The 22724-nt window shown below is 48.0% G+C and overlaps 1 protein-coding gene across 8 annotated transcripts in view; it reads left to right on the top strand.

The window, feature by feature from the left end:
* syne1b (spectrin repeat containing, nuclear envelope 1b) overlaps positions 1-22724 on the top strand; it is a 478102-nt gene that overhangs the window by 411965 nt on the left and 43413 nt on the right. For 6 of the 8 annotated variants that reach the window (XM_067989374.1, XM_067989371.1, XM_067989373.1 and 3 more), the window contains 9 exons: positions 712-862; positions 1803-1985; positions 4056-4193; positions 6013-6204; positions 10479-10812; positions 16463-16531; positions 16981-17123; positions 19191-19317; positions 22088-22299. In XM_067989374.1, the coding sequence (XP_067845475.1) occupies positions 712-862; positions 1803-1985; positions 4056-4193; positions 6013-6204; positions 10479-10812; positions 16463-16531; positions 16981-17123; positions 19191-19317; positions 22088-22299 (1549 nt within the window). The remainder of the gene's footprint in view (positions 1-711; positions 863-1802; positions 1986-4055; positions 4194-6012; positions 6205-10478; positions 10813-16462; positions 16532-16980; positions 17124-19190; positions 19318-22087; positions 22300-22724) is intronic. The other 2 variants (XM_067989378.1, XM_067989372.1) reach the window with 1 other exon arrangement.

Here is a 22724-nt window from a genome sequence, read left to right as displayed (position 1 = left end):
CAAATAAAAAGCTGGTATCTGTAAAAGTGACCATGAAGCAGTCGGATTGTCGTAAAAATCCAACTGGTTCATTAACGTCCTTTAGGAAAGGAAACTTGCTGACCCTACCCAGTATGGCTTATATTTGACTCCAGTCCCTCTAAAGTGGCCTAGCAGTTGTATCAAACCGCTAACAGTGGTTCAAGAAGAAGGCCCACCACCACCTTCTCAGGGCAACTAGGGATGGGCAATAAATGCCAATCTTGCCAGTGATGCACACATCCTGAGAATGAAACATTTTAAAAAATGCAGCAATGGGATTTGTATCCCAAAGGAAACTCAATGTGTACAGCACTCAAAGTCTAGTCTTCAGGGTATGTGCTGTCTTGTTGGACTGCAAATCGGAGAAAAGAAACAGCTGGTTTAAATTTCCCAATGATGGGACTGTGTATTGGTTTGAAGTCATTAAGTGCTCCACATTTTATCTTTGCTCCTGGCTTTCAGCCTCGGGGAATCTAAGCCAACAACACTCACTCAATGGCCTTCAATATCAATTTCATAGAATTACATAGAATTTTCAGTACAGAAACAGGTCATTTGACCCAACAGGTTTTCTGCTGGTGTTTATGCTCCACACGAACTTCCTCCCACTCTATTTACTTCAACTCACCCAATCACCAGATCCACAATTTCATTGTGTCTTACCTTTTTTTTTCTTTTTTTTTTCCTTAGGATTGAAGAGACGTGGAGGTTGTGGCAGAAGTTTCTGGATGACTATTCTCGCTTTGAAGACTGGCTCGAAACCTCCGAGCGGACAGCGGCAGTGCCCAATTCCTCGGAGGTCCTCTACACAGTTGCCAAAGAAGAACTGAAGAAGTTTGAGGTATTGTAATGAGGAGCAGAGCTGTTGGTGCTGTACGGCCTCAACAACACAGCGGCTTAAAGTGGCCACCGACTCGCGCATCTCCTGGCTAGCACATGTTTACTGTTTGTACAAAACAACCATGCATTGTTCCTGGCTGTGTTGCTGATTATTAATGGGAATTAGGGAGGGCCTCTCAGCAGGGTTTCCTCAAGATGGAATTGATTGAATTTACATCAATAACGTATTAAAAATCTTACATCTGTACGCACTTTCTGTTGACTTTTTCCATTGTAAATTGCAATGCCCACATTTATAATGGGAACTGCCTATGTAAACTTGTCACACTGTAGTTATACTCTCCTGCCAGTGGAGGTGCTGCAGTGCCACCCTTCTGGCAGGAGTGGGTAATTACAACGTGACAAGTTGCCATTATAAGTGTGGATATCAGAATTTGTAATTGAAGCATAATAATGTGTGACTTTGATATGGTGACTGAATTATGTCTACACACCCTGGTGCCATTATTCCCTGCCCTCTAACCCCACTTCACCTGAAGACTAAATTTGGTCTTGACTCCCTGGGGTAACTTTGATTTTGTGCGGTGGTATAAAATGGGTGATAGCGAACTGAAGTCACTGTAAATAAAAATGGGGAGGGATGTAAAACGGACTGCCGACTCTCTATCACCCGTTTTACACTATCGCCAAAGTCAAGATCTATTCCCCCCCCCCATACAATGTCACGAGAGATCACCTATATTTAATATTTTTAATAATTGCATTTTGGTTTAAATGGATGATCCAGTAGCTAAATTTTGCCCTTACAGTATAGAACAGTCACACAAGACACCAGCTTAATTTTGCAGTGTTTTTTAAAAATATATTAATGCGTTTGAAAACATTCTTATTTAATGAACTGGTCAGAATTTTCTGTGACTCTTCGTTCCTTCTATCCTCAGGCGTTTCAGCGTCAGGTCCATGAGAGCCTGACCCAGCTGGAGCTGATCAACAAGCAGTATCGGCGTTTGGCTCGTGAAAACCGCACAGATTCCGCCAGTAAACTCAAACAGATGGTGCACGAGGGAAACCAGCGCTGGGACAACCTACAGCGGAGGGTCACAGCCATTCTCAGGAGACTGAAAGTAAGGCTGGAGTAACGGGCAACTGTAGAGAATTCTCTGATCAAAGATTCAGCCAATATCTTTATATCGAAACTTCAAGAACTGGGTGACGCTACAACTTGCATTTATATAGCGCCTTTAACGTAGTAAAACGTCCCACGGTGCTTCACAGGAGCGCTATCAGACAAAATTTGACACCAAGCTACATAAGGAAATATTAGGTCAGGTGATTGAAAGCTTGTTCAAAGAGGCAGGTTTGAAGGGACGTCTTAACAGAAGAGAGAAAGGCAGAGAGGTTTGGGGTGGGAATTCCAGAGGTTAGGGCCTAGGCAGCTGAAGGCACGGCCCCCAATGGTGGGGCGATTAAAATTGGGGATGCACAAGAGGCCAGAATTGGAGGAATGCAGAGATCTCGGAGGGCTGGAGGAGGTTACAGATAAAGGGAGGGGTGAGGCCATGGAGAGATTTGAACACAAGGATGAGAATTGTAAAATTGAGGCGTTGCTGGACCAGGAGCCAATGTAGGTCAGCGAGCATAGGCACAGTGAGTTAGACAGCCTAAACTGAAAGTCTCTATTACCCGCTGGCTGTACGGGTCCTCTGTCAAATGAGTTTGGGAAGTTTCAACTTAATCCCTAGCAGGCATGGGCTTACAACACAAAACTGTCCCCAGTTCTGCGCTGATTGACAATATCTCTCTGACCGGCCTAAAGGCGGCTGATATGGGAGGAATGGGAAAAAAACACCACACTGGCACAAGATGGGGAGCACTCTTAAGGTTTGAGCTGAGGCACATTGCTGGGACAGAGCAGGGGGAGCTTTGCTCTGCCATCAGGCTGTGCCTTACCTGACCTGGGAGTGCTTGATGCTGACACATGGTGCCTGAAAGGGGAAGGCGCTAAACATGCCTCACCTTGATCAAAGAAATAATGGAGTGCACTTTATTAATCTTCACTAATCCAAGTAGAATAAAATGAAGCATGGTGGTTATTTTTAATTGCTTTGATTTGATTTCCTGTTTTTAAAAAAAAAATGTTTGGGGGTCTATGTGCAACTCAACTCTACCATCACCATCAACTCTACAACACTCCTCGCAGAGAAAAAACTCATCTCTTAGCACTTTACAGAGCAGAGGGAAGAAAAAGATGGACACTGAGCTAGAGAGAGGTTGAGGAGCATGCTAAAGCGAATCGAAGAGAAAAAATCTTGCAGTATTTTGAAAGCAAGGGGGAGGTAGCTATGATAAAAATGGTATGTTTTTTCCTAATTTATGGGGTCCATCGTGTTTTTTTCTTGAGAAAGGTGCCACCCTCAAAATGGTTTCTGCAACTGTATAAATGTGTTGTTTATTCTTTTGGCTCTGCTTGAAGTATATCAGAAAGAATCCAGTCAAGTCAGTACTCTTAATTGTTTTTCTAGAGACATAGATGTGTTAGTAATCACTAAGGTAATATAAACAATTAAACTATATCACCTCTCAATGAAACTATCTAATCAGGATAACTAACCCGAGCAATTGCCGAGCATCACGGGCAACCATCGGCAGGCCTTGTGATACGGTGCTGGCCCATTCTCGCAGATTGCTGCTACCACGTGGAGCGGTTGAGGCGAATAACATAGATCCATTTAAGGGGAAGCTAGATAAGTACATGAGGGAGAAAAGAATAGAAGTATATGTTGGTAGGGTGAGATGAAGTAAGGTGGGAACATAAACACCGGCATAGACCGAATGGCCTGTTTCTGTGCTGTAAATTCTATACAAAGGAAAGGCTATATTCCAAAGGGCTTCGTAGGGATCCCATGCTACTTTTTGGAGTACCAATTAGTTCTGACCTGAAAGCAAAGACCAAAAAGGGAGGGGGAAGTTGGGTTTAAAAGGTAAAATCTGTAAAGGTTCTAGGTGGAAAAGGGAGAGGGGCAAAGAGTGAAGGACTATTATCTGCTGACTTGTATCACAGATACTGATAAACACAATCTGTTCCACAAAGAATTGTGTCTGGTTTGGGAGAAGTTAAAGACCCTGTTTTCTGGAGGCGAGCTTCACATGAGCATGGATGGACTTACGGTGGGGTGTTTGTCTTGTTTGAACAGCACTTCATTGGCCAGCGAGAGGAGTTTGAAACTGCACGTGAGAGTATTTTGGTCTGGCTGACCGAGATGGACCTGCAGCTGACGAACATTGAGCACTTCTCTGAATGTGACGTACAGGCTAAAGTCAAACAGCTAAAAGTAAGTCAAACGACTCAACTCTTTGAGGGTGACATTCACTCTGGGCAGTAGCAAATCGGCAGCCCGTTTGACACTCCCCCTCAATTGCTTTTCCATTGACTTCACCCACTTTATGTCCGAATCTTAAGCAGCTTGCTCTGTTTGCCTTTTTTTATTGGAGTACGATGATAGTGACAGAATTGTCCTCCTCGATCAGCTATGTGGCTACGGTTCATTCCAGGGACAAGTGTTGCAAATGGCTTCGTACCCAAGGGCGGAAGTCAGGTTCTTGTGATTTTAAAATATTAAATCTTCAGCTGTGTTTCCCCTTTCCCAAAGCCTTTGTGCCATCTTAAAAATAATAAGGGGGTCTGAATTCAATGCCATATAAAAAAGTCTTAGTTTCATGTTAAGCATCTAAATATAATTTATTGTAGGTGGATTTGGTCTTTCCCTGTTTCTCGGGGTTTTTTGGTGTATGTGTTTTTTTTCCTGTCCCTGATATTTAACACCCTCCCAAAACTCTGAGACATTGCCTTGATTCCCAAGGACAGGGAATACTGATCAGGAATGTTTTCCTTTCATGGTGATGTGCCAATAACCAGTAGCGTTTTGTGGGCGATGTGTTTTGATATTAATTATGTCGCCATGGCCTACATTTTGGGAAGACGACAAAACAGTTCAGCCAAATGCTTTTTAGATGAAGACCCAAGTAGTGGACAGTTAAATAAATCACTTAAAACACTGAATGAATGAGAACTCTGGCCTAGGTTGTGAAACGTAGTGGAGAGATACAGTCCTGGGTATGGTATACACTTTCTAAACCAAATACTGGATGATATTAGTTAAACCAAAATGATGTCTGCCATGCTCACACAAGAGGGGTGATTTTAAACCCCAAGAATGGGTGGGTTGAGGGCGGGTGGGAGTTGAAAATAGTTGTTTTTTGAGTCGCGACTGCAACCCGGCTTTATTTCCGGGTTTAACATCGCCGCGTAAAAGTACAGGCTTCCCACTGGGAATGCAAAGTCCGAAAATTTTGCGGTTGGGACCCAAAAAACAACTATTTTGAACTCCCACCCGCTCCCAACCCACCTGTTCTTGGGGTTTAAAATCACCCCCAAGATGTCAGATTGTGGTAAAAACCCAACTGGTTTACTAATGTCCATTAGGGAAGGAAACCTGTCTGGGCCTATTTTTAGGCCCTCCTTAACTGGTCTGAGCCTATTATTGACTCCAGTCCCACACCAACATGGTTGACTCTAAACTGCCCTCTGAAGTGGCCCAGCAAGCCTCTCGGTAGTTTCAAACCACTCGAGGAGAAGGCCACCACCACCTTCTCAGGGCAACTAAGGATGGGCAACAATTGTTGGCCTTGCCAGCGACGCCCACATCCCGAGAAGGAATAAAAAAAAAGTTACATATAGACGTCACCACCCCATCAGGAGAGTGAAGTCTTTATTGTAACACATGCCCCAGGACAGTTCACAGGTAGAGGTGAGGAAAACGTGGATTTTGAGAAAGTTTTGAAAGGAGGGGAGATACAGGGAGGGAAATCCGAGAATTAATGCTGAAGGCTCTGCCCCCATTGTTGGGTTGAAGGGGGCCTTCCTTGTTCTCAGAGCACGTGGAGACAGCTCTGTAAAGGGAAGTTCTTTTTTGTTTGTTTGTAAGGACAAGTCAGGCTAGGACCAGGTATCCCTGAAAATCACCTCTGAATTTCAAATTTGCTCACTGTCCAAAAAATAAGCCAGGACACCATAGTTTGTCTTCGTAGCTCCTCATACTCCACTGCTGCTTCCACTGTCTCCGGCAATGACTGACCTGCTTCCATCCACAGGCCTTCCAGCAGGAAATATCCCTCAACACAAGTAAAATTGACCAGATCTTCATTCAAGGAGAGCAACTTATTGAGAAGAGCGAGCCCATGGACGCAGCAATAATTGAAGAAGAGCTGGAGGAACTTCACCGCTACTGCCAGGAGGTCTTTGGCCGAGTGGAGCGTTACTACAAGAAGCTGATGCAGCTTCCGGTAAGTGTTCACCGTGCAAATTGGGCTGGGGTCAAGAGCGCTTTTCACAATACTGTGCCAATTCCCAGTGAGTGAATAACTTGCTTTCCACAACGCCTGACATCATTTATCAGGATCATCACTTAGCAGGAACTTACAGCCGAATACTAGTAGGAATGTTCTGTTTCAGGGATGCTTTGATCTGTGATGGCAAGTATTTTGTACTGCTGTTGCTTTTCACTTCTCACATTTGGTAGGTTAATGAAGTGAGTCGGGTGATGGTGATCATGTGATGTGGTGAAACATGGAATCTTTGCCGGAAGGTTTCAACTTAATAGGGGTGAACACCTATAATTCAACCAGCTGGAATCAGCACTTAAATTTTTTTTTATATTCGTTCATGGGATGTGGGCGTCGCTGGCGAGGCCGGCATTTATTGCCCATCCGTAATTGCCCTTGAGAAGGTGGTAGTGAGCCACATTTCCTACATTACAACATTAAAGAGGAGTTAGCACCTAAATAATTCAACTGACTGATAAGAACCTAAATGATTCAACTAACTGGAGTAACCACCTAAATGATTAACTAACAAGAGCAAAGAAAGTAGGTACAAGTAACACATTTTTGTTCATTTGAGGAAAATATTTACTTAAATGACTCACATACATGGAGTCAATTGCCCAGATAGCAGATTATGTGGAGTGTGAGATTCATATGTTGTTAGTTCCTGTGAACCTGTTACACTGAGATAGTTGTCATTAAAAACTTGTGACTAAAGTTCAGATATTTGGAGCCTCATTCGATTGGCGTTGGTGATCAGAGTTGGCACTGCAGCATCATCTTACAGAGCCAGTTCTCTGACCTGTGCTCTTATCGTGAGAGGCTCCGTGCTGGGAGCTCAGAGTCACTGAATTCCATCCTAACAGAAGATGTTGTGGTTAGACTGTCACGTTGTGCTTTAGCCTGGCAGCCCGGGTGTGGGCTGGACCTTTAGAAAGTGACCGATGCTCTCTCTCCGTTCTGAGCAGAGGTGCGGGCACTCTTGTGATTGTCCCGCGTGCTGATACTTGTTCACCCCTCCATCTTGCTGGAAGCCCTGTTAGATACTCATCCTCTTAAGGAAATATAAATCAGCAAAAAAAATATGTGGCTCAGTAGAATCTCACCGCACAAATAACATGAACTCTTCTCTCTGGTAACCAGCGAAGTTAAGTTGTTTTTGTGTGATGAAGTTGTACAGAAAAGAAAGACTTGCATTTATATGGTGCCTTTCAAGACCTCAGGATGTCCCAAAGTGTTTTACAGCCAATTAAGTATTTTTTGAAGTGTAGTCACTGTTGTAATGTAGGAAATGTGGCAGCCAATTTGCGCACAGCAAGATCCCACAAACAGCAATGTGATAATGACCAGCTCATGTGTTTTTAAGTGTTGGTTGAAGGATAAATATTAGCCAGGACCCCGGGGCAAACTCCCCTGCTCTTCTTCGAAATAGTGCCGTGGGATCTTTTACATCCATCCGAGAGGGCAGACGGGTTTAACATCTCATCCTAAAGACGGCATCTCCGACAGTGCAGCACTCCCTCAGTAGTGCATTGAAGTGTCAGTCTAGATTTTTTGCTCAAGTCCCTGGAGCAGGTCTTGAACCCACGACCTTCTGACTCAGAGGCAAGAGCGCTACGTCCCTACCACGGTTGACGCCTTTGTAGTTATAAGGCCGATTCCCCGATCAGGTGTTCCTGGTGAGGGGCAGCAATCCCTCAACCTCTCCCTGTCCAGTGCTCCCCGCGATCGGCTCTCATTTCCAGTAATGCCCATCGGGGAATCGGCCGCAGTACATCTGAGCAATATAACATGGCAACTTCTCCCCCTTATTGCAGATTTTCACTACTCTGCTCACGTAAGTGACTCTTTCGCTCTCTTTGCTGGGTACGTCATATGATTTAGTGCATGATGGGCGTGCCAAGTTCATGAAGGAAAGACAAGCAGGCGAGCTTCGATCCGTAACTTGCACTGTTCATTCTGTGAATGGATAAAACGTACCCTCCAACACATTGTTTAATGGTCACTGTGATGTAAGCAACTGCAGGTTATTGGTCACGTGACCTGGTTACGATGCTATCAGGCTGGTTGCTTGGATGAGACACGAGGTTACATGCTGTAACGCGCATGTATCACTGTAAACCTGCGCACTGCTGGTATCGAACCATCGAGGATCAGTCGCTATCTCTAGCACCGGAATATATCTGTGACTCGCCATCAGCCTGCACTGCAGCATTACATTACAGTTCCAGCATTCTAAACATGTCTGTGATCAGAGAGAACCATCTGCAGATGCTGGGGCTATTTTTAGAGCACTATCTTGAGAGTTGGTATGCAGCAAGTTCAGATGAGGTGAAATAAAGCTGGGAGTGAGCGTTTAGCTCTTGACTGAAATGATATACGTCTCTTGTAACTCTCTCACTGGCTTCTATATATAGATATAGATTCTCTAGACATGTCTACTTTTAATTTATAAAGTTATATAAACAATATTATGCATTAAACATTTACATTTGTAATTATATTGGTGTTTAGATTGCCATTGGGCACAGAGGGAATGGAATTCGAAGAGGCTCAGTATTTCACTGAATTCACCAAGTCTGCCGTCTGTTTCTCATCACCCTATCCCCTTTAGCGGATAATAATTTCTGAAAGCTTAAACAAGAAAATTAAATGCCAATATGCCGTGTTGCACAGATGTATTGCACTGGTTTAGGCTTGCAATCTAACCTCCTCCCTCCTTCCCTCCCAGACACACATTGCGAGTCCTAAGGAGCTGCCAAAAAGCCAGCAACTGTTTCTCTCTCACTCTCTTTCTCACTCTTTTTCTCACTCTCTTTCTCACACTCTCTTTCTCTCACTCTATTTCTCTATTTCTTTCTTGCTTTCTTTTCCTCTCTCACTTTCTTTCTCTCTTTACTTCTCTTTTTCTCTCTCTCTCTCTCTCTCTGCCTCTCTCTCACAAACACACGTCACTGCGGCCTCCTCTTGCAGGTTTGTTGGCAGTCGGGTTCGGAGCGGCTCCCAGCTTCCCTGGGTGACGCACGGAGCAGAGAGACCAGTTGAAGGAGGAATGTGTCAAAATATAAATTACGATACAGAGAGAATCTTGTCCTACAAAAAAAAGAAACAAAATCCTAGATGTTGCTCAGTTTGTATGGATCCTTTCTTCTGCTCTGCCTATTTTTGTAGGCCACACTGAGAGTGCAAATAGTTATTTCTCAACTATTCAACTCATTAGGACTCCACACAATGTGAATGAATGTCAAGGAGCTCTCAGCTGACCTATAACAGCACAAATTACATTTTTTTAAAACTCCAAATATGGAAATACCCAGCAGCACAGTGAAGAGAGAGGTCAAGTTAAAGTTTAGGATGTAGGCGCTTTGTCAGAATGATCCTGTCAAAGGGTCTACACCTGAAATGTTTACCTTCCTTTTCCTTTGATAGATGCCGACTGACCTGCCCCATTCTAACCTCACGTTTTGTTCTTATCTTAGGTAGGCCCCACATGCCCAGCTGGCTTCCATTGGACATTTTGAGCAGCGCGCACACCTGTATCTCTCAGAGGAGTAGGGTGGGATGGGGTGGGGGAAGGTGGGCGAGGTAATGGTCTAGGTATAGTTTACTGGAACATCCTTTCTGTTCAGGTTCACTGTAGCAATAGAAATGGGGCTGCAGCCTTTGCACAGTTCAGCTACAAATTAACACCCCAGTAAATATTTGCCATCAAATTTGCCTCAATTCACAGTCTGCTTGATATTCCGTTGATATCGAAATGAACAAGTGCAACATCAGAGACTGGCCTGATCTGTGTTCCTGTCGTGTAAAGCTTTGTGCCGGGAGTTCCACACCCTAAAGATGACCCACTCTATAACACACCGATGCAAAGCGATGAGAATGTGGAACTCACTACCACATGGGGTGGTTGAGGCGAATAGCATAGATGTATTTAAGGGGAAGCTAGATAAGTACATGAGGGAGAAAGGCATAGAAGGATACAATGATAGGGTGAGGTGAAGTAAGGTGGGAGGAGACTCGTGGAGCATAAACACTGGCATAGACCAGTTGTGCCAAATGGGCTGATTCTGTGCTGTAAAAGTCTATGTAATTCAATGTAAAGTGGTTTTAGAGGTGCAGATTTCATCAACGTTTTGTGTGCAGCCAGTGCGGGTTCCTCTAGTTTCACTTTGTCTGGATTATTTGAGTTGCGGTGATACTAACGGTTTGCCTGCCCCATCTCCCCCCTCCTTTAGCTTACTGATGATGAGCATGAGGTTTCTGACCGGGAGATGGAATTGGATGATAACACCGAGCTCTCCAGCATGCAGTGGCTGGACAGAGCTCCAGACAATGCAGCAACCCCTCCGCTATCTCTGAGCCGGGGCACGAGTCTGCAGCAGCCCAAGGACACGCGGTCAGGACGCGATACCCCGGCCAGTGTCGACTCAATCCCCTTGGAGTGGGACCACGATTACGACCTGAGTCGAAACTTAGAAAGTGCCGTGTCGCGAGCACTCGAGGGCACGGAGGAGGACGCGGGAGACGAGGACAGTGATTTCTATCTCAAAGGAGCGGCTGAAATCACAGGTGAGCTCACGTAAGGAAACACGCGGGCTGCGAGAGATCTGGGGGGGTGGTAGTGAGAGAGAGCTGGGGGGGTAGTGAGAGAGAGCTGGGGGGGTAGTGAGAGAGAGCTTGGGGGGGGGAGTGAGAGAGAGCTGGGGGGAGAGTGAGAGAGAGCTTGGTGGGGGGAGTGAGAGAGAGCTTGGGGGGGGAGTGAGAGAGAGCTTGGGGGGGGGTAGTGAGAGAGAGCTGGGGGGAGTGAGAGAGAGCTTGGTGGGGGGAGTGAGAGAGAGCTTGGTGGGGGGAGTGAGAGAGAGCTTGCGGGGGGAGTGAGAGAGAGCTTGGGGGGGGAGTGAGAGACAGCTTGGGGGGGTAGTGAGAGAGAGCTGGGGGGAGAGTGAGAGAGAGCTGGGGGGAGAGTGAGAGAGAGCTTGGGGGGGTAGTGAGAGAGAGCTGGGGGGAGAGTGAGAGAGAGCTGGGGGGGGGGAGTGAGAGAGAGCTGGGGGGGGTAGTGAGAGAGAGCTGGGGGGGGGAGTGAGAGAGAGCTGGGGGGGAGTGAAAGAGAGCTGGGGGGGTGAGTGAGAGAGAGCTGGGGGGGGTGAGTGAGAGAGAGCTGGGGGGGGGTGAGTGAGAGAGAGCTGGGGGGGAGTGAAAGAGAGCTGGGGGGTGAGTGAGAGAGAGCTGGGGGGGGTGAGTGAGAGAGAGCTGGGGGGGGGTGAGTGAGAGAGAGCTGGGGGGGGGTGAGTGAGAGAGAGCTGGGGGGGGGTGAGTGAGAGAGAGCTGGGGGGGGGTGAGTGTGGGAGAGCTGGGGGGGGGTGAGTGTGGGAGAGCTGGGGGGGGTGAGTGAGAGAGAGCTGGGGGGGGTGAGTGAGAGAGAGCTGGGGGGGGTGAGTGAGAGAGAGCTGGGGTGGGGGGGTAGTGAGAGAGAGCTGGGGGGGGTGAGTGAGAGAGAGCTGGGGTGGGGGGGTAGTGAGAGAGAGCTGGGGGGGGGTAGTGAGAGAGAGCTGGGGGGGGGGGGAGTGAGAGAGAGCTGGGGTGGGGGGGTAGTGAGAGAGAGCTGGGGGGGCGGGGGAATGAGGGAGAGCTGGGGGGGGAGTGAGAGAGAGCCTGGGGGGTAGTGGGAGAGAGCTGGGGGGGCTAGTGAGAGAGAGCTGGGGGGGCTAGTGAGAGAGAGCTGGGGGGGGGTGAGTGAGAGAGAGCTGGGGGGGTGAGTGAGAGAGAGCTGGGGGGGGGGCAGTGAGAGAGAGCTGGGGGGGGGTAGTGAGAGAGAGCTGGGGGGGGGGGAGTGAGAGAGAGCTGGGGGGGCGGGGGAATGAGGGAGAGCTGGGGGGGGGGGAGTGAGAGAGAGCCTGGGGGGTAGTGGGAGAGAGCTGGGGGGGGGGAATGAGGGAGAGCTGGGGGGGCTAGTGAGAGAGAGCTGGGGGGGGGTGAGTGAGAGAGAGCTGGGGGGGTGAGTGAGAGAGAGCTGGGGGGGGGCAGTGAGAGAGAGCTGGCGGGGGGGTGAGTGAGAGAGAGCTGGGGGGGGGGCAGTGAGAGAGAGCTGCGGGGAGTCTGTGGGATCAGCATGTTGTGGGAGAGATTGGTACCTCCCCTGTATCTAGGAATGCCACTGAAATATTTGTCAGAACAAAATTTAAAATGTTAATGTTTCTTTTAATCAATTTAATCAATTCCCTTGGGCTCATTTTCTTAATAACTATTTGCCTCACAACGGAAACTGCTGCTCCAGTGGGTTTGTCAAAGTGATTGAGATAATCATTAGCCTCTTAAATGCTCATCGTGGCACAGTATTTTTTTTCTGTTTGCCAAAATGATGCCCTGATTCATGATAATAACTGCAATAAAAACAGAATGGTGGTACAAACATTATACAATGCCCCCTCAGGGCGTCGCAGAGCACTTCACAGCCAATGCACTGTTCTGTATGATTCTGTCATTTTATATCACTGTTGTTAAGTTTTGTTTATTCGTTCTTGGAATGTTGGCAAAGTCGCATTTATTGCCCATCTCTGAGAAGGTGGTGGAGGCCATTTCAGAGAGCTTTGAGTCAACCATGTGGTGTGGGATTGGAGTCACATATAAGCCAGACTGGGTAAGGACGGCAGGTTCCCTTCCCTGAGGGGTATTAGTGAACCAGTTGGGTTTTTCTGACAATCCAGCAGTTTTGAACTCAAGGGGGATAATTTTAATCCCCAAGAATGAGTGGGTTGGGGGCGGGTGGGAGGTTAAAGTAACAGCTTTTTGGAACGGGACCACATCCTGGCTCCAACGTACCCACTTCCGGGTTTGGATGTGTGCGCACAACAGACACCAGGAAGTCCTGCCCCCACTTAAAGCGGCAGGCCAATACTTAAAGGGACAATGTACCTCATTGAAATAGTTGAGGTACTTAATTTTTTGTGTAGTACAAAATAAAATAAACTTAACCATACCTGTTCGGGTTTCCCATCGCTTCCGATTCATGACAGTTGTAAGCAGGCGGGAAGGGCTGGATCCATGAGGTGAGTACCTTTATTGCACTGCTTCTGGGCCCGGAGGAGCAGGAGCACTTTATCCAGGCCCAACAAGCTCACCTGGCGTGACATGACCCCACGATCGGCCGACCGCACCCCCCCCCCCCCACGATCCCCAATGCTGGACACACACCCCCCCCCCCCCCATGTTGACCACATCCCACCACCTACCCGCAATCCCTCACCCCCCCCCCTCGATTTGTTCCAGGGTCCACCATCTCTCTCTCCCTCCCGACTCTCCTCTTTGATTTGCGTCTCCTTTCACTCCCGACAGGTAGCCAGCCTGTCAATCTGGCTGCCTGGTGCGTGGGAAACCCGGAAGCACAAATACTCACCTTCAGTTGAGTTTTGATCGCAGATTGCGACGCTCTCATTTGGCTTCCGGGTTCCCCACGCGAATATCTAGGGACGGGCTAGGTTTCTGGCTCCAAATTAGAATCATGGTCTCTGGATTGCTAATCCAGTCCCATAACCACAACCATTTTACATATTCAGAAATTGCTGTTCTGCATCCTATATTAAAGACCCAGACGCACTGGAAGGAGGCAGTGAAACAAAGAAAAAGAAAAGACTTGCATTTATATAGCGCCTTTCACGACCTCAGGACGTCCCAAAGCGCTTTACATCCAATGAAGTATTTTTTGAAGTGTAGTCACTGTTGTAATGTAGGAAATGTGGCAGCTAGTTTGCACGCAGCAAGGTCTCACAAACAGCAATGAGATAATGACCAGATAATCTGTTTTTAGTGATGTTGGTTGAGGGATAAATATTGGCCAGGACACCGGGGAGAACTCCCCTGCTCTTTTTCAAAATAGTGCCCTGGGATCTTTTACATCCACCCAAGAGGGCAGACAGGGCCTCGGTTTAACATTTCATCTGAAAGACAGCACCTCTGATAGTGCAGCATTCCCTCAAGTGGGGCCTGAATCCTTGACCTTCTGACTCAGAGGTGAGAGTGCTACCACTGAGCCACGGCTGACACGAGGGAGGCGGTACAAACAGTGACCCTCTAATACCACACCAATGACACACTTCTCACTACCAATGCCTTATGGACAGAGCACCCAAATAACAAATAAATCAGAAAGATGACAGAGCTACGTGACATAAGGAGTCTCCAGAATGGAGGGATGGCTAGAAACTCGAGAATCCTGATAGCGATAGCATTAGTAAAATCCCAAACCAATAGAGTGGTGGCAGTGTGATATTCACAAAGTAGGGGCTTGGTTATTTCTGAATCACACGGGGTATATTCACAAAGGTACAAGAGGCAGGATTGAAGATGGCTGAAGACTTGTATAGAATCACAGAATTCACAGGACAGAAGGAGGCCATTCAGCCCCTTGTGCTGGTGCTAGCACTTCAATTCATCGGTGCCAATCTGCACTTTTGTCAGGTGATTTCCTGACTCTCCAGGGCATTTACCAACTGAACACACCGCAGTGCCACCCACCCTCATTCCCTCACTTCTTCTCTCTGTCCCTCTCCCCTTTCACCTCTTTCTCTGCCTTTCACCTCTCTCTTCCCCCTTTCATCTCTCTCTCCCCCCTTTCACCACTCTCTCCCCCCTTTCACCTCTCCCTCTCCCTTTTATCTCTCCCTCCACATTCACCTCTCCCTCCCCCCTTTCATCTTTCCCTCTCCCCATTCACCTCCCTCCTACCTTTCATCACTCCTTCCCCCTTTTCATCACTCCTTCCCCCTTTTCATCACTCCTTCCCCCTTTTCATCACTCCTTCCCCCTTTTCATCACTCCTTCCCTCCTTTCATCTCTCTCTCTCCCCCTTTCCCTTCCCTCTCACCTCTCCCTCTCCCCTCTCCCCTTTCACCTCTCCCTCTCCCCTTTCACCTCTCCTTCTCCCCTTTCACCTCTCCCTCTCCAAAATGGGAAGGCTGTGCTTTAACATTCAATCGAAGCAAATCCCTTCCACTCTCTTTAGGAAAGGCTTTCTGCAAGTGATAATGAGGGAATGAAAACATTTCATTAAAGGTGAAGGGTAGATGCAGATGAAGGATGGATGATCTGTGATCGGTGACCCAGAGAGTTGCTTCCAGACTCTATTAGCTCTGTTGCGGGAGACCGACTGGGAGATGGGTCCCAGTGTTTACACTGGTTAATATGGCTCCCTTTCCTGGCTCCATTCCTTTGAGGGACAAGTGAGTTAGATTGGGCAATGTAAACGGAGAGAGCTGGATTCAAAGGAGGTGGTCTCCTGGAATGAGAAGAGAAGCAGGCCCAGTGTCAAAGTAGCTTTGTAGAGCGTACAGTAAAAGCATCATGGCTGAACTGAGAATGAACGACAAAAGAGGGCAATCAGCACCCAGAACCATCTGATGGATTTCTTCCAGAAATTGGACGGTTTGAAATGAGAGTAGGGTCACCAACTCTGGTTGGATGTATTCCAGGAGATACCATCACATGACCTCCAACCGCCCCGCCCCAACTCTCCCGCTATTGATCGGCTGACATGTCCATCCTCGCGGCGCAGAGACTGTTCGCTTACCCGATTGGATGATTCTTGACAATCAGGTACTGTTCAGTCAAACAGCCTCCCCTCCCCCCCGCAATATATGAAAGTGTTCAAAGAAAATGAAAAAAACATATTTTTATCCCAGGTATTGCTCGCAGCAGTTTCCAGGAGATTCATCTTCAATTCTCGGAGACTCCAGGGCAATCCAGTAGTGCTGGTAACCCTAACTGACAGAGTACCTGAGGCTTAATTTTAGACACGTTGTAGTGGTCCTTTAGTTCAGATTCTGAGTGCCGAGCACCAGGAATGTTACGGTGTTAACTACCGGGAGCGCGTTCACATATGCTGGGCTTCCAAAAATCCAAATTAAAAGTTACCAACGTAACAGGCTCTTTAGTTAATCATATCATTGCATCTTCAAGGATTGCTTCTCAAACTGGGTAACTGGACTGCACTTGAATCAGCTCTGATTTCTGTTTCATTTTAAGGAGCATGAAGGTCAGATTTTTGTCCATTGACAGATGTTTGATATGCGACATGTCAGGGTTGATGGATCCATCTGACGACAGTAAAAAGAGGTGGATGGGAGGCGGTGGGGGGGGCGGGGGGGGGGGGGGGGGCGGGGGTAGGAGAATGGCCACACCCGATGCCGATTGTGTAGCTGTTGAAAATGTTCTCTTATTTTCGCAGATGTAGTGATCCCTGAAAGCCCAGAGGCCTATCTAAAACTGACTGAAAGTACTTTGAGATCCACCTCTGGTAGGCATTCAACAATCCAAGCATGCTCTGGCTCCTCCACATCAAACCCCAACATCAAACCCAACCCTTAGTCATCCATCTTAACACTGACCTTGCATCACCCCTAACCAACCACTCATGTTTGTGAAATGCAAATCCAACCGTGAACTGATTAACCTGCGACTAATATTGTTGAACCTCTTGGGCTATTCTAGTGGTCAGTGCATGCTCACTTACTTGGGGGTTCGGGATCTGTCTTGTACAGGTAGGTATTGGTTAGTGAGAGTGCATGTACCTCAACACCTAGTTCTGCACTGCTATAACCACTGGACTGATGCTTGGGCAGCAACTTAACTGTCTCAATTCTCTTAGCATTGATTGGGTTTGCCTGTGATCATGACTAGTTGGTAGCAGCTGATTAATGGAGGCGCATTCTCTCCATTCACTCGACATTTTTCCATCTCGAGCAGGGGAGCCCGGCCACTTAGAAACGCAAATCCGCCAGCTGGACAAAGCCCTGGACAGCAGCCGATATCATCTGCAGCAGACGGAAAATGTCATTCGCAGCAAGACACCCACTGGTCCTGAGCTGGACTCCAGTTACTGGGGATATGTGAGTACTCGGTGTGGGGCTCCCGGGGAGAGGAGGGAGTCTCGCTCACTGGGAGTGTGGGTTGTAGAATTGGGGCTCTGATGTTGTGATCCTGTGGGAGTGTGGGATGACGGAATGAGCCCTTTATATCCCTAATTAATTTGCAGCTGATTGTCACTCGTGTATATATACTTCAGTGAGGATTTGAAACTGGGATACGTGTTTATTTATCTCCACTTTGGTAATAACTGTGGGGCTCCCCCTCATAGGAACCTAAGAATATAGGAACAGGAGGAGGACATTCAGCCCCTCGAGCCTGTTCCGCCATTCAACTAGATCATGGCTGATCTGTATCTTAACTCCATTTAGCCGCCTTGGTCCCGTAATCCTTAATACACTCACCTAACAAAAAGCTATCAATCTCAGTTTTGAATTTTTCAGTTGACCCCCAGCCTCAACAGCATTTTAGGGAAGAGTTTTCCAGATTTCACTGCCCTTTGTGTAAAGAATTGTTTCCAGACATCACCCCTGAACAGCCTAGCTCTAATTTTAAAGTTATGCCCCCCCTTATTCTGGACTCCCCCACTAGAGGAAATGGTTTCTATCTATCCTATCAACTCCTTTGATCATCTTAGACACCTCAATTAGATCATCCCTTAACCTTCTATACTCAAGGGAATACAAGCCTAGTCTATGCAACCTGTCCTCATCATTTAACCCTTTTAACCCCGGTATTATTCTGGTGAATCTGCACTGCACCCCCACCCTGCCCCCCCCCCAAGGCCAATATATCCTTCCTGAGGTGCAGTGCCCAGAACTGAACGCAGTACTCTAAGAATCATCCCCCCGAATATCCGTGGTCCTTCTGCCATACGTTCGATGTGACTTCACCAGAAACTAGACCTCGACCCGGCCTTTAGTCAGGGATTCCCATTGATCTGTTGGGAGCGGAGCCTCTGGCCGCCCCCCTGCGTGACGGGCGCGGTCAGTGTGGGCAGTGACCCAGCCCTCGAGTGAGACGGCAGAGTGCGCCCGTCCAAGGGAGCCTCAACTTCTTTCTGCGGGGGTGGGGTGGGAGGTGTCCGCACTCTGCAGCCTCTTCAGCAGGTGAGCGCCCTAGAAACACCCCTAGTGGTGCAGACACTGGAGCCTCCCGACCCTGGAATCTCCGCTGGTGTCAGCGTTACGGGTTTCCGACAGGTTCACCTCAGCACTTACGCCAGGTTTTTCTTTTAATCATTCTCGGGATGTGGATGTCGCTGGCAAGACTGGCATTTATTGCCCATCCCTGGTTCCCCTTAGAAGGTGGCGGTGGGCCTTCTTGAACCGTTGGTCGCAATTTTGTTACAACCGAGTGCCTTGCTTGGCCACTTCAGAGGGCAGTTAAGAGTTAACCACGTTGGTGTGGGGACTGGAGTCATGTATAGGCCAGACCGAGTAAGGACGGCAGGTTTCCTTCCCTGAAGAACATTAGTGAACCAGTTGGGTTTTTACGACAATCCAACAGCTTCATGGTCACTTTTACTGATACCAGCTTTTTATTTCCAGATCTCTTTTTAAAGCTGAATTCGAATTCCATTTTTATTTCAGGGGATTGCTGGGTTTTTGAGGAGTGAATTCCATGACTCCGTCCATTTTTCCACAAGAAATGTAAACCAGCGTTTTTTGATTATTTCTGTTCCATTCTGATGGTCGTGAATGACAAATCTAATTGAATGGTGGAACAGGCTCGAGCGGCTGAATGGCCTCCTCCTGTTCCTGTGTTCCATTAACACGGGGTGGGGGGGGGGGGGGTGTACAATATTGGGAGTCCGCAACTTGACCGGGATTCTTCAAAACATTGTTCTCCTTAGGTAACCAGGAGCTGTTGTACTAAACTAAATAGTGCATTGGGTTTAATCCATGTGTTCAATGTCCTGTATAAGTTGTCATCTTTGCTTTGTTTGCCGTACATATTAATTACTGACCACTCATCGCCTCCACCAGCAGGAGGTGCTGTGTTGTGTTGAGCTCAGACTTGTCTAACGTACCAGGGCTGCCTATTAAAGTCTCGCGCCTGCTCAATCTTCCCGCTGTTCTGTTCCTCAGATGAAGCTGTTGTCGGAATGCCGAGGTAGCATTGAGACGGTGAAAAGAGTGGGACACAAACTCAAAGAGGAGGAAGACAAGCTCTCTGGCTTCATTAACCTAACTAGCACAGAGACCCAGACTTCTGGTGAGTGGTCCGCTGATCTATTTAATACAGTATGTGAGTAATTTGAGACATGACATGTGGTAAGTGTGGCATTGCTTGGGAGCAACAGGTGACTTTGAACCTATGGTTCCTGAAGCTCTCCATCACTGGGGTTTTCCTCACATCATGTCTGGGTCTAATTGATAGAGATTGATTGCTGTGATTAGTCAACATCTCCATTATCCTTGTATCATGGGACTACCAGGATGGTAGAAGGCGAAGTAGATGGATCGTGATCTTTTTTCGTCGGGCAATTCCTATCTTCCTAATCCTGTAAAAAGCAAGATCAGTACTTTGGATCAGAGCAGTACAGTATAGTACAGCCAATTGAGCAAAACCTGTGCTGGGCCTGCTCAGAGCCGGGGGGCCAAGACGGAGCCGGTGGCGGGGGGGGGGCCTGGTCGGAGCCAGGGAGAGCCCGATCGCAGCCAGGGGGCCTGGTCGGAGCCAGGAAGAGCCCGATCGCAGCCGGGGGGCCTGGTCAGGGTGGGGGGGGGTGGGGCGCCTGGTCCCGGTCGCAGTCGGGGGTCCCGGTCGTAGTTGGGGGGTTCCAGGTCGCAGTCGGGGGCGGGGGGGCAGTCGCAGTTGGGGGTCCCTGTTGCATTCGGGGGGTCCAGTCGGAGCCGTGGTAGGAGCCAGGGGAGCATCCGTTCCAGTTCCCATCTCGGTGGAAGTTTAGACTTGTCACTCATTTATCACCCTTTGACATTCGGTCAAGCCCTGGGATTGTTGGGGGGGGGAAGGAGCAGTCCCACCCTGTGCAGTGCCCCTCCGGTCAGCTGGATAGGTCAACAGGTCCTGTCAGGGTGACAGAGAGATGACCAACAATCATCTCGAGTGTTTGGCGATTCCCAAGAAAATTTACACAGTAGATCGTCTCAAAGAAATAGTTGAAGAAAGGCTTGTTTACAAACCATTTATAACTTGTGGTCATGTGTCTGAATAGTTCCTGAGGTTAGTAAAATCAAGACACAGCATAACTTTGTTCAGTGTTTAATTTACTCGTCCTCTTTACTGGATTAATGAACTGTAAAGAATTACATAGAATTTACAGCACAGAAACAGGCTATTCATCCCAACTGGTCTATGCCAGTGATTATGCTCCACACGAGTCTCCTCCCACCCCTCTTCATCTCACCCTATCAGCATATCAGCAGTCTGCTGGAGGTGGGGCGGAGTAGATCTGTTTGAATGTTATTTATATCAGTTCAGAACTGCCCCACATTCCTTTCTAGTTCTCCAAATTTCTCCAAAATGGCCACAATCTTCCAGGTGACGGGGGGAGTTCATGGGTTGGGTTAGATGGGCTGAATGTCCTCCCCCCTCTACTTGTGAGACAAAGCTGTTTGGGAATTAAGCAGTAAAATTTTCTTACTGAAAGAATGAAAGGAGGCCTCAAACATACCATTTTTCTCTGCCTCATCCTTCGAGAATTCCTTTCGAGGAGGCTCTGGTTGTGAGATCACCACTGGATTGCAAAAATGAGCAATCGCAACACAGGAGGTTTGGGCCACCTCTTGTTTATTACACCCAATGAGTGAGCGAGAGCAGAAATGCTCGAGCGCAGTAACGAAAGCACATCTGCGTGCAACAGCTGTCAGAGAGGGTGGACCTTCAACACAGCTGGAGTTTGAGCTGCCCAGAGTTTGAACTAGAGGAATGTATTTTCTAATGGGGAGGGAACAGTAATGCAGGTCTTTGAGGTAATGTATGTACGGAAAGGGGAGACGATTCGGAGTCATTGACACCTTTAAAAGTGAACTGGAATGATGTCTGTTGAGAAAGGAGATTAAGGTTAACTATATTTTTATACATACACACACACAAGGACTGTGAGGTAATTTTCACCTTCACTGCCTGGGTGGTAATCGAGCCGAGCTGATCACATTCCCGGCGTCGAACCCACCCCTGTCAAAACACCCCACTTGTCATAGAACCCCCCACCATCGTAGAGTCCCCCCCACTACCCGTCGTAGAACCCCCCACCCCCACCCCGGTGTAGACCCCACCCGCCCCGTGTAGACCCCTCCCGGTTTATATCCCATAGGAATCATTGGAATATAATTGGGGCAGGTTCAACATCAGCCGGGCGATTTGCTCCGCCAGGTTACCGCTCTGTGCCAGCGGGCTCTGAACCGCCTGAGCTTCCTCCCCCAGCTGCCGCTCTCCACCTGTATCGAGTGGGCACTGACCGGTGGCGGGTAGATAAGGCCCTGGAGTTAAAATACCCCTGGCCTGAAATTTCTGAAAGCGGGGACTCACCCTGCACGACTCCCCGCCCCCCCGCCAGCCCAAAAGTCATTCAGAGTTAAAATTCGCCCCGATATGTTACATTACTCAGACTTGTTTTATTACTCAGGTTTGTAACTCGGATTTGCATTTATTAATCTGTATTTGTGTTACTCAGGCTTGCATTTATTACTCTGTATATTCAATTAGCAGGGAAGAACAGAAATGCACAACTGTCAAATCCCCAGTATGTTGTTAATCATTACTCTTGTGTGAGAATGAAACCTGTAGGACACTTGATCCTAAGTGAGGCAGAATACTTCAGATTTTGCTAATATTATTATTTAACACAGGGCGGGGGGAGGGGGAGTTCAAATTTCAGCTCTAAAAAGGATATTTCATGTCAGTATGCTGAAAAGAAAATAATTTGGACTAATCCTACAAATGAATCGATGATCAATCAGTATCGCACAGACGGCAGACGTGAGCTGCCTTATTATGGGCTGTTTTGTTCCCTGTGCAGGTGTGATCGAGCGCTGGGAGCTGATCCAAGCACAGGCTCTCAACAAGGAACTGAGAATGAAACAAAACCTCCAGCAGTGGCAACAGTTCAACTCCGACCTCAGCAGCATCTGGGAGTGGCTGAGTGAGACCGAGGAGGAGTTGGAGCAGCTCAGCAGGCTGGACATCAGCACAGACATCCAGACCATAGAACTGCGGATTAAAAAGCTCAAAGTATGTCCCAACTTTAATCCTCTATTGAGCAGTGAACTGATGGAGACCCTTTGTTCTGAAAGTAAACAAGACTATTTCCTCTCCATCACCAAGACCGCCTACTTCCACCACCGTAACATCACCTGTCTCCGCCCCTGCATCTTGCTGAAACCCTTATCCATGCCTTTGTTACCTCCAGACTCGACTATTCCAATGCTCTCCTGGCTGGTCTCCCATCTTCGACCCTCCGTAAACATCAGTTCATCTAAAACTCTGCTGCCCGTATCCTAACTCACACCAAGTCCAATTCACCCACCACCCCACAGATCTCTCCATGGCCTCACCCCTCTTCATCTCTGTAACTTCCCTCCAGCCCTACAACCCTCTGAGATCTCTGTGTTCCTCCAATTCTGGGGCAAGTCGCACATCCCCCGTTCCCTTCGCCC

This window comes from Heptranchias perlo, chromosome 8, assembly GCF_035084215.1.
Source record: "Heptranchias perlo isolate sHepPer1 chromosome 8, sHepPer1.hap1, whole genome shotgun sequence".
Classification (NCBI taxonomy): domain Eukaryota; kingdom Metazoa; phylum Chordata; class Chondrichthyes; order Hexanchiformes; family Hexanchidae; genus Heptranchias; species Heptranchias perlo.
The sequence above is the reverse complement of the archived record's forward strand: the minus strand, read 5'-3'. Positions and strand labels throughout refer to the sequence as shown.